This window comes from Camellia sinensis, chromosome 12 (genome assembly GCF_055761805.1).
Source record: "Camellia sinensis isolate YWXY chromosome 12, ASM5576180v1, whole genome shotgun sequence".
NCBI classification, from domain to species: Eukaryota; Viridiplantae; Streptophyta; class Magnoliopsida; order Ericales; family Theaceae; genus Camellia; species Camellia sinensis.
Genome location: NC_138972.1, coordinates 91,606,523 through 91,617,618, shown reverse-complemented (window position 1 = coordinate 91,617,618; position 11,096 = coordinate 91,606,523). Strand labels below are relative to the sequence as shown.

General features: G+C 37.3%; 1 protein-coding gene across 3 annotated transcripts; it reads left to right on the top strand.

The window, feature by feature from the left end:
- Window positions 1–300: 300 nt before the first annotated feature.
- LOC114297222 (DDT domain-containing protein PTM) lies at window positions 301–9,216 on the top strand. 3 transcript variants are annotated; one of them, XM_028241617.2, is made up of 11 exons: window positions 301–448; window positions 694–1,587; window positions 1,971–2,666; window positions 2,876–4,118; window positions 5,162–5,456; window positions 5,629–5,753; window positions 5,915–6,381; window positions 6,474–6,502; window positions 7,000–7,485; window positions 7,589–8,499; window positions 8,666–9,216. In XM_028241617.2, the coding sequence occupies exons 2-11, from the start codon at window positions 764–766 to the stop codon at window positions 8,720–8,722; spliced, it is 5,133 nt and encodes a 1,710-aa protein (XP_028097418.2). In that variant the 5' UTR covers window positions 301–448; window positions 694–763; the 3' UTR covers window positions 8,723–9,216. The 3 variants fall into 3 exon arrangements, with proteins under 3 accessions (XP_028097418.2, XP_028097415.2, XP_028097417.2); XM_028241614.2 differs by having other exon boundaries at window positions 7,589–9,216; XM_028241616.2 differs by having other exon boundaries at window positions 306–448; window positions 5,249–5,456; window positions 7,589–9,216.
- Window positions 9,217–11,096: the final 1,880 nt, after the last annotated feature.

The following is an 11,096-nucleotide window of genomic DNA, read 5'->3' as shown; positions in this document are numbered from 1 at the left end:
AAACGAATATTTAAAAATTTTCATTTTATTCACCAAACTATTTTTACTTTGCTTTTTAAGTAACAAAATTGAAAATCAAACCAAAGTGAGTGTAATTTATCATTTTATGGAGAAAAATAAAGAAATTCAAAACACTACTTATCACGTTTTAGCAAAAAAAGAAGGAAAATCAAAATATTGTAGGTTTTTAATTTTTCAAATTTAAAACCGAGAACATGACTCGGACGAGTCACTGAGTCATGAAACCGCGAATTCCGAGTCAAACCAATCTATATGTTTGATTGTGTGCCCGCCTCCTATAACTCCCTCACAAAGACTCTGGCGAGGCGCTGGTTTATCTCCCCCATTAGGGTTCTTATCACACCGCACACCCCCCCCCCCCCCCCCCCCCTCTCTCTCTCTCTCTCTCAAAGAGACGTGTTAATGGCGGTTATCGATCAGTAACATGGTACAGTTCGTTTTCACATTCATATACATCTGTATATGCATATGCATATGTATATGTATATGTATATTTAGTGTTTTTTGAATCTGTTTTATTGACATTGAAGTCGTATCGTTGGTTGATGCATTAATCTTCACTTCGACGCTGATTTTGATTTGTTATAGTGTTTAATTTTTTTTACTTGATTATGTTTTTTTGTTCGTGAGATCTGTAAAAACCCTAACTTCTGCATTGTTTTATTGAATTAGGTTTGATCAAATCCTCAATTTTTTTCTTGGTGAAGTATTGGAACCCTAGGGTTTATTTTTTGTTGTTCCAATGGAACCTGCGGTAATTAGATTGGAACGGCGAGGGAGAAAAAGGAAAAGGAAGGATGTAGAAAACGTTTTGGCGGGTCCGCAACCGAATAAGCAGGTGGTTGAGATTAGGTCGATGGTATTGGTTGGTAGATATGTGAAGAAAGAATTTGAGGGTAGTGGGAATTTTTTTGGGAAGATTGTATATTATGATACCGGGTTGTATAGAATTGATTATGAAGATGGGGATTGTGAGGATTTGGAGAGTGCTGAAGTGAGGAAGTTGCTTATCAGGGATGGTGATTTAGTTGGTGATTTGATTGTGAGGAAGAATAAGTTAGATGAATTATTGGCGAAGAAATATGCAAAGGGTAAGGATATTGTGGATGGGAAAGTAAAGGATTTGGTGAATGTTGCGGACAGGGTCAAAGCATCTTTACCGAATGAGTTAAGTAATGATGGTGATAATGAAATTGATGTTCAAATTGACGATGATGATGATGCTGATTCATCAAGTGATTCATGTGAGCACACATGGGGTCATTATTTTAGTTCAGAGGCTGATGCCCCATTTGTCCCACCACCACAATTGCCTCCATCTTCAGGAAATATTGGTGTTCCAGAGGAGTGCGTTTCACACCTTTTCTCTGTGTATGGTTTCTTGCGCTCGTTCAGTATTCAGCTGTTTTTGAGCCCCTTTGGACTTGATGATTTTGTGGGGTCACTTAACTGTCTTGTCCCAAACACACTGTTGGATGGCATTCATGTTGCTCTCATGCATATGTTAAGGCGCCATCTTGATATGTTATCCTATGATGGTTCTGAGTTGGCATCAAAATGTTTAAGGTAAATATGCATTTATTTTTCTGCTCTTTGACAAAAAATATAATTTAGTTTTACAGTGGTGAATTTAAGCTTGAGCTTGCCATTGACAACCATGAAATATTATTTAGCTTTTTGAGATGTGGAATGATGTAAGATTTTGCTCATTTAATCATCCTCACAAATGGAGGAATTTTTTCAAAAAGAATGGTATTCATTGCACACATGCAAGAAGCATTACTTTTGCAATTATGTTTTCAACATGTATGACCCAAACTATAAGCACTGAGAACCTTTCGAGTTCACTTTATTGGCCATATTTTATATTATAAGCCATAATGCAAGAAGCATTTGTTTCAATAAGCATTGATTAGAGCTTAGAACTAACATTTGACTCTTTCTTGTAGGTTCACTGATTGGAGCTTGCTTGATACATTGACTTGGCCAGTTTACTTGGTCCAGTATTTAATGGTAATGGGATACACAAATGGACCTGAGTGGAAAGGATTCTACATTGATGTTTTAGAGAAGGATTATTACACTTTACCTGCGGGTAGGAAGTTGATGATTTTGCTAATATTGTGTGATGATGTTGTGGAATCTATAGAGCTAAGAACAGAAATTGACACGTGCGAAGAATCAATAGTTGGAATAGATTCTGACGCTGTTGTTTCTGAAAGTGGGCCAAGAAGGGTTCATCCTAGATACTCTAAGACTTCTGCTTGCAAGAATGAGGAAGCTATGGAGATCATAGCAAAAGTTCACGGGACGAAGTCCACTTGTAACTCAAGTTATTTGGGTGTAAAAGGCACTAAAATGAATGTGGATGCTGATATTGTTTATGATGGTAATGGTGATGAATGCCGGCTTTGTGGTATGGATGGGACTTTGCTCTGTTGTGATGGGTGTCCATCAGCTTACCATTCGAGGTGTATAGGTGTAAGCAAAATGTTTATACCAGAAGGGGCATGGTATTGTCCCGAGTGTACAATTAATAAGATTGGGCCAAAAATTATGAGGGGTACACCTCTGAGAGGAGCAGAAATTTTTGGCATTGATTCATATGGACAAGTGTTTTTGGGCACTTGCAATCATTTACTGGTGTATGTTTCGGATACCTTTATTACTGTGCTTCTTTGTTTCCTTTCATTTTTGGATATGATGTCTTGTTCTAATTGGATCACTTTGTTTATGGCCCTAATCCACCTTGGTTTGGCTCTATGTTGTATTCTATTCCTGCTTTTATATGTTGTCTTCCGGTTTCATCATCATCTGAAATCCTTTTATGATGTGTTTTAATAATTGATTGCAGGCTAAAGGATTCAATCAAATCAGAACCATGTCTAAGATACTACAATCAGAATGACATTTCAAAGGTACTGCAGGTACTGCATTCATCTGTGCAACATATTGTGTTGTACTCTGAGATTTGCAAGGGAATTATACAATATTGGAATATTCAAAAAGATAGTTTACCTCTTCTTGAAACAGTTGAAATGTGTAAACCATCAGCCAATGTAAAGGAAGATGGCGACTGCTCTACTTATCTGGCTGTGAGTGAGAACTTAGCAAGTTCTGTAACTGAAAGTAGTGTGGAAAATGCAGTGGTTTCATGTCCTGAAAACTCTTGTAAAGAGCTTGTGTTTAACAAGAGGTCACTGGATACAATGACCCAAGCTGGAAATCCTAATCAGCAGAGGAGTGGTGACACTACAATGAAGCAGGTTTTCCTTGTTAAAAGTACTGAGCTCATAGAGCAGACTAAAGTGGATTGTACCATGTCTTCTGGTTCAGTAATTCAGCAGGCTGATTCATCTGACTTAACTCATCAAAGCTTCTCTAGAAAATCAAGCTTGCCAGAACTTGCGACTAGTACTTCAGGAAATAGCAATGGAAGTCACAGAGGATATGTAGACGGTATATGTGTCATAGTAAATGTGTCCTCTCAAAGCAAAGAAGGTAATGTGGGAAGCGCTGGAAGAGGTTACAGGAATTCATCTGATGATTGCTTGTACATGGGGTCACATTTTAAGTCCCAGGCATATATAAATAACTATGTCCATGGAGATTTTGCTGCTTCTGCAGCTGTCAATCTGGCTATTCTTTCAACTGAAGAAAGTCGTGTTTCTGAGTCTCATTCAGACAATCGGAGGAAACTAGTGTCTGCTAACACTTCACTGCAAGTAAAAGCTTTCTCATCTGCAGCTATACGTTTTTTCTGGCCGAATTCTGAAAAGAAGCTTGTGGAAGTACCAAGAGAAAGGTGCAGTTGGTGCCTTTCTTGCAGGGCCCCTGTTACAAGCAAGAAAGCATGCTTGTTGAATGGAGCTGCCTCAAATGCTATTAAAGGTGCTATGAAAATTCTAGCTGGTCTTCGTCCCACAAAGAATGGAGATGGAAGCCTTCTTGGCATTGCAACGTATGTTATGTTAATGGAGGAGAGTTTATGTGGTTTGACAATTGGCCCCTTTCAGAGTGCTGCTTACAGAAAGCAATGGCGTAAACAAGTGGAACAGGCCACAACATGCAGTGCAGTAAAATCTCTCTTGCTTGAGGTAACTACTATATTTCTTTGCATTTCAATTGTGGGCACGCTGACATGATCCTGCTTGTAACGAGTCATATTTTCTTGTACGATTAATGCTTTTTTATTGTTTGATGGAGATGCCTGTTAGGTGGTCTCCATGTAATTATTGTTTTATTAATTGAACTGTCCTACTCTTGGTTCCATTATATACAGATGTAACAACCATTATGTTACCAGCAGGTTCTGCATTCCATTTGCCACTGGGTTTGCTATTCCTCATTCAAAATAATGTGGGTGTTTGGGAAGTGGGTTTTTATGTAAGTTTTTTTAGTTGTAGGATATTATTGGAGAAATTTTTTTTGGTGTTTGGGAAGATAGTTGGGTTTTTTTGTGATTGGATGTGATGTTTGTGAGAGAAAAAATGAAATGATTATGGGGTTGGATGTGATATTTTGTTGGATTTGTTTTTTTTGGTTTTGCAAAAATTTTGTCTTTTAGTGGAAAAAATAAAAAAGAACTCACAAAATTTTTTCCCCAAACACTGCCAATATGTGAAAGGTTCTCTTTAGAAAAGAAAATTGAGGTGTTTTATGGAATTTATTTTAATTATTAATAATGAGTTTTTCAACTTAAATGATTTTATAGGAGGATTAACTTTCGTCTCAGCTCTTCAATCTAATTTCTTCAACTTGATGACCTTGACCTCTTTATGGTATAGATGTGATACTGGATAAGATGGATGTTCACCTTGGAGGATTTGGTACACCTTTTAAACGTTAATTGCATAATTAGTTTTGGTGGATAGTTTGATGCATTACTTGTCAAACAGAGAGACCTTGGCAGTAAGGTGGTTACTGCCAAGTTGTTGCATGCTTTGTCCAGCCCGTCATCATCGTTAGGTTTTTGAATATGGATGATGTTAATAGAATAAATAGGTTCAATGTCTGTTAAGTAGCCTAATTAGTTGTAGTCTATAAATTGTAGTTAGTTTTTAATTGAAGAATATAGGAATTAATTTATGCATTTGTGTTTTATGTTCTCGGTGGTGTGACCATCTTTATATATTTGCAGCTTGAGGAAAACATCCGTTCTGTTGCTCTTTCTGGGGACTGGGTTAAGCTTGTGGATAATTGGTCTGTTGAATCTTTTGTGACCCAGAGTGCTACATTTGCCACTGGAACAACTCAGAAACGTGGACCAGGTGGGAGGCGGGGTAGAAAACCGTCTGTTATATCTGAAGTCACATCTGATGATTCCATTGACAACTTGAGTGACTTCAACTGGTGGCGAGGAGGGATCCTATCAAAGCTGATATTACACAGGGGGGTTTTGCCACGCTCAATGGTTAAGAAAGCAGCTCGCCAAGGTACATCTGAACTCTGACCATCTTTCTCGCTGCATAGAAATTGACTGCTTTTGCTTTGTTGCAAGCTTCATGGTTATCAAGTCTAATATGCTGCTTCTTCTTTATCTTTTTTTGGAACTTTAATTTCTTTGCAAGGCAATTTAAATTTACTTATACTTTTCCTACATATCAGGTGGTCGTAGAAAGATTCCTGGTATTTACTATGCTGAAGGTTCTGAGATTCCTAAAAGAAGTAGACAATATTTCTGGAGAGCTGCAGTTGAAATGAGTAAGAATGCATCCCAGCTTGCGCTTCAGGTGTGTGATCATCATCTGCATGCTATAGCAAATTGTACTATCTGTCTTCTTTTTGGTATACCAAAGCATTGCACTCTCTGAATGTCTGTTGTTCAGTTTTATGGTGAAGTTTGTGATTTTTGTGGACATACATATAACAATAAAGTTGGCCCTTCTTTCAGGTGAGGTACCTAGATCTTCATGTAAGATGGAGTGATCTTGTTTGTCCTGAACAGAACCTTCAAGATGGAAAAGGTCCAGAGACAGAAGCTTCTGCTTTTAGAAATGCTTTTGTTTGTGATAAGAAAAATGTGGAACACATGATTATATATGGGGTTGCTTTTGAGAATCAAAAGCATCTCCCTTCCCGTGTCATGAAGAATATCATAGAAGTAGAGCAAAGGCAAGATGGAAGGGAAAAATACTGGTTTTCTGAAACACACATTCCTTTATATTTGATCAAAGAGTACGAACAAGATATAGGCAAATCTCTTCTGCCGTTGGCTGGCAAGCCTGCGAATGTGCTTTCCAAGTTACAAAGAAGGCAGCTGAAAGCTTCCCGTAAGGATATATTCTCCTACCTTTCATGTAAGAGAGATAATTTGGATAAGTGCCATTGTGCTTCGTGTCAACTGGATGTTTTACTTGGGTAATGTTTTTAAATCTACTGCAAATTTCCCTCTTGGCTTTCATTCTTCCACTTGCTCTTAGCTGAGTAACATGTTCTCTGCCGTGTTTCAGGAATGCGGTCAGGTGCAGTGAATGCCAAGGTATATCAGTGAGCTATCTCATATCAAATCGTCAAAATATTTGTGTCATCAAACATGTAGAATATAGTGTTTGTCCAACTCTGATTCCTAATTCAATTCAAAGCTCTCTACATTACTTGAATTACATTTTATTAGTTATTTGAATTGCCAAATCAATCATCAAAAATGCATATGCGTTAGTGTTGAAAAAAAATGGTATTATACCTTCATCATACTAATACAAAGATAAGAATGCTTTCATAATCAACAGTTGTGCAACCTAAAAATAATTGTAGATGCCTTGGTTTAATCTCTAATTTCATGTTAGATGTTACTGCCGTAACGATGATGACAATGTTGGTTACTTTTTCACAAGAATTTTTGAAAACTTGGGGACACTTCTAACATTCTCTCTCTTATATATATATATATATATATATATTTATCATAGATGAGTATTATTGTATGGATGAAATTGGTCAATACTGCTGAACTGACCCTGCCATTTTTGTGGTCAGGTTTTTGTCATGAGGACTGTACCATCAGTTCAACAATTCAAAGGATTGGCGAAGTTGAGTTCTTAATCACCTGCAAACGGTGTAGCCCTACCAAAACTATCCCCAAAAGTGAAAACAGTAATGAATCATCAACAAGGCCTTTGCTTTTGCAAGGGCAAGAATTTCAGAATGCAGTTACAGTCAGTAAAGGTGCAAAGCAAAAAAGTTTTATTCAACCATCAACACCTGTTGGACATTTAGGGAGTTTTTTGAAGATTAAATCAGCTCCGCGTGGTTCTAGTTTGGCTGCAAAGAACAGACACAGGTTATGTTCGTGGGGTTTGATATGGAAAAAGAAGAACCTTGAAGATAATGGCATTGATTTCAGATTGAAAAACCTTCTTTTGAGGGGCAATTCAGATATGAGCTGGCCAGGACCTGTTTGTCACCTGTGTCACAAGCCTTATAATTCCGATCTCATGTATATTCGATGTGAAACATGCAAAAGTAAGCCTGCTTTACCTGATAAATTCCATCTCTTTCTCTCTCTGTTGGTCAGTTTCTCTGTTAATTTATGCCATTCATGACTTTCATTTTTGATCATTTGCAGATTGGTATCATGCTGATGCTGTAGAACTTGAGGAGTCGAGAATTTTTGATTTGATGGGATTCAAATGTTGTAGATGCCGTAGGATAAGAACACCTGTGTGCCCGTACATGGATCCAGAAAACAAGAGAATATTAGAGGCTAAAAAGCCACGCACAAGGGCTCCAAAGGCAGGAAATTCAGAATCGGATCCCGATTATGGAACCATTTCTGAACAAACTCAAGAATTAGAATCTGCCCCTCCAATGTTGCCAAAAAATGAGGCCAAGAGGACATTCTCAAGGGCTCCAAATTCAGAATCGGACCCTGGTTATGGAATCGTGTCCGAACAAGCTAAAGAGTTAGAATCTGCCCCTCCAGGGTTGCCAAATAATGAGGAAGCTGTGCGTGTGAAGGAGGAAAACCCTCTTTCTTCTATTTCAATGGCTGAGCAATTTACAAAACTCAAATCGGAAATAGATGTTGAAGGTAATGCTGTTACTGCTACTGCTACTGCTTCTGGAACTGGGCCCCGGAAACTGACAGTTAGAAGGCATATACAGAATGAAAATAATGTAGATGGAACCTCAGCAAATAATCTATCTCAGGTTGAGCTATCCACACTCGTTGAACCGAACCATGTCTTGATTCCTGCAGAGGGGTTGTGTCCTGGTGTGACGTCGGATGTTTCTAAAAGTTTTGAAGATGGTATGTTGTTTGACCATGAAGGCCTAAGCTACGAGGACATGGAATTTGAACCCCAGACCTATTTCTCTTTTACAGAATTGCTAGCATCTGATGATGTAATGGGGGATTGGCAAAGTTTATCTGCAGTTTCATCAAATGGATTTCCTGAGCCTTGTGGAATCCGTGCTAGCAATCAACAAGAACATAAAATTTCTGTCAAACCCGGTGTTGATCTAACAACTTGTCAGGTGTGTTCTTGCACAGAACCGTCTCCTGATCTGTCTTGCCAGATTTGTGGGGTATGGATACACAGCCGTTGTTCACCCTGGGATGAGCAGTCATCTTCGGAGGAAAATTGGAGCTGTGGCAACTGCTGGGGGTGGCGGTAGCTGATCACTTTTTTTTTTTTTTCAGGTTTTCGAATTTTGTCTGTTCAACTCTGTTAAGAGGGTTGTGAAATGGATCATATAGTTGAGAGATTGCGCATTTTTACAAGAGATTGGGACGGGCAGATTTAATGGTGGATTTTTTATTTTATTTTGGTGGGATGGATTTTTTTTTTGCCTGTGGTTCATGGCGAACTTTCAGAGCTTGAGCACTTTGTACAGATACTTGATGGGCTTCCCTGGTGGTGGTTAGTGGTTGCAGTTACTGAGAAGATGATGTGCTTTCTGGCAAGTTCTCTCATCTGATGAAATTCAGATTTTGACATTGCCTCAGATTCTGATTTTACAATCATAGGCTTGTTTAGATCTACACATTAGGATAAGCAGGTATGTTTTTGGGGAGCTTATCTGATTATTTTTTACTTTTGTGTAAATCAGGATTTTCTTTTTATATAATTGAGATCAGGAAGGACTGAATCTTTTGATTGTTTGGTAGAGATCAAATATTTATGTCTAGTTTTTCTGTAAAACTTGAACTGGGTCCTGGGAGTTCTGAATCTATTGATTGTTTGCTATCAATACTTATTTTTTGTAGAACAAATGTTTGGAAATGCACTATTGAGTTTCATAGTAATTAGCCCATTGGGTCTTGAATTTTGTCTCTGGGGAATTTTTTTTTTTGTTGTTTTTGTGTGGGTAAAATGGGACATTTCACTTTGCCCCTTCAACTATTACACTTGTTTCACTTTTCCACCACTCCCTCCCTCTGGCGACCCTCCTCCCTTTGGCAACAACTTCTACCTACTCGGTGGAAGATTGAAAGGAACTAGAGTGAGTGAGTGAGGTGGGAAAGCCATTTTGGTGCGAATGCCAGAGTTGAAACAAATTCTACTTCTTGAATTACAGGCAGGACGTTGAACTACTTATCCAAATTAGATACTGAGCTTAATTTTTTTGGCAAAAAAAATTGGAATTTAAACATCACGCCTATCAATAGAATGAATAATGCTATATGTATTAATTGATGTATTAATTAATGATGTAACATAATTTAAGATATTTTTGATATTTATAATTTGTATAATAAGTAGAGTCAATAATAATGTTATAACTAGTATTAATATATTAGTTAGTACTCTAATTGGTTACCATAATAGAATAGTGCCATAGCCATCCAGGTCAATATTCATATTGAAAGTTCACCTGCGGTGTTTGGAAATATCTATTTTGATTAAAATAGCCAATAAATATTATAAAAAAAAATTAAAATAATTAATAAGATAAAATATCACATCTTACACATCAATTAATTATTTTCTTTTTCATAACTGTCTATTCAATTATAAAAAAATCTACAAATAATTCTAAACACAATTTTATTTTTCATCTCATAAAATAGTTAAAAAATCAACTAAAATAACCAAGTTTGCAAACGAGGGCTAAAATTGTAAAGAAGATTGACCTTCCAAAAAAGAATGAGAAATTGAATAGATCGAGTTTGAGAATCACTATTTCTAATGACATCTCGAGTTTTTTCCCATATGAAAATGATTTTCCCCTCAAATTTTGTTCCCCCGAACAACCCGATTTTTTTTTTTTTTGGCCTTTCCCTCTTTTATCGCTGTGCTGAAAATAGAGGGAGGAAGAAAGAGAAGAGAGAAGAAGATAGAGAAAGAGGAAGAGAGACGAGGGAGGGGGAAGAGAGAGTACCATCACCGGCACCACCACCATCCTGTGTATACACAGATCTGTATAAATCTATGTACCTCTCTCTCTCGGTGTGTATCTCTCTCTCTCTGTGTGTGTTGATGGTGATGATGATGATGTGTTGTTGATGATCCGTGGTGGTTTTGATTGTTGGGTTTGTTGATGATGATGGTTTTGATTTTTAAGTCTAATTTTTGGGTTTGATTGGTAGACTGTTGGGTTTTCTTTAATTTTGTGATGGGTTGTGATGGGTTTTGTAGGTTTTAGAGAAACAAGAAGATGGAGGAGGTTTGATGTTAACAAATGTTCTGTTTGGGTTTGGTAGGTTTGGGAAGGTTTTGTTTGTTAGATGTTCACAAATGTTTGAGCCAGAAAAGAGAGGAGGAAGGCAAACGAAGACGCAAAAAAAAAGAAAAGAACAAAACGACATCATTTTGCATTTTCGAACCGTTCAGAGCAATTAGTTTTGAGCTACCCAGCAGAACTCTTATCCATAATATTTAACAAATGAAAAGAGGCCAGAAAAGTTCTTCCGAGTAGGTTTTTTTCATAACATCCTTTTGGAGCTTTAACACAGTAATATTCCACCAATTGTTATATATATTCATGGGACATGTAAGCTATTTTTTTTGGTCAACATTTTATGCAACAGCAAAACATCTCAGGTCCCTAAGCCAGCAAAATCACAAACCCAAAAAACAAAAACAAAAACAAAAACAAAAACAAAAAAAAGAAAGAAAAAGGCACATCAA

Excerpts from the sequence above, each read along its gene's own strand:
- LOC114297222 (XM_028241614.2), top strand. The coding sequence starts at position 764 with ATGGAACCTGCGGTAATTAGATTGGAACGGCGAGGGAGAAAAAGGAAA. Across the intron at positions 1,588-1,970 it reads TTGGCATCAAAATGTTTAAG|GTTCACTGATTGGAGCTTGC; the intron begins GTAAATATGCAT and ends TCTTTCTTGTAG. Across the intron at positions 6,503-6,999 it reads CAGGTGCAGTGAATGCCAAG|GTTTTTGTCATGAGGACTGT; the intron begins GTATATCAGTGA and ends TTTTGTGGTCAG.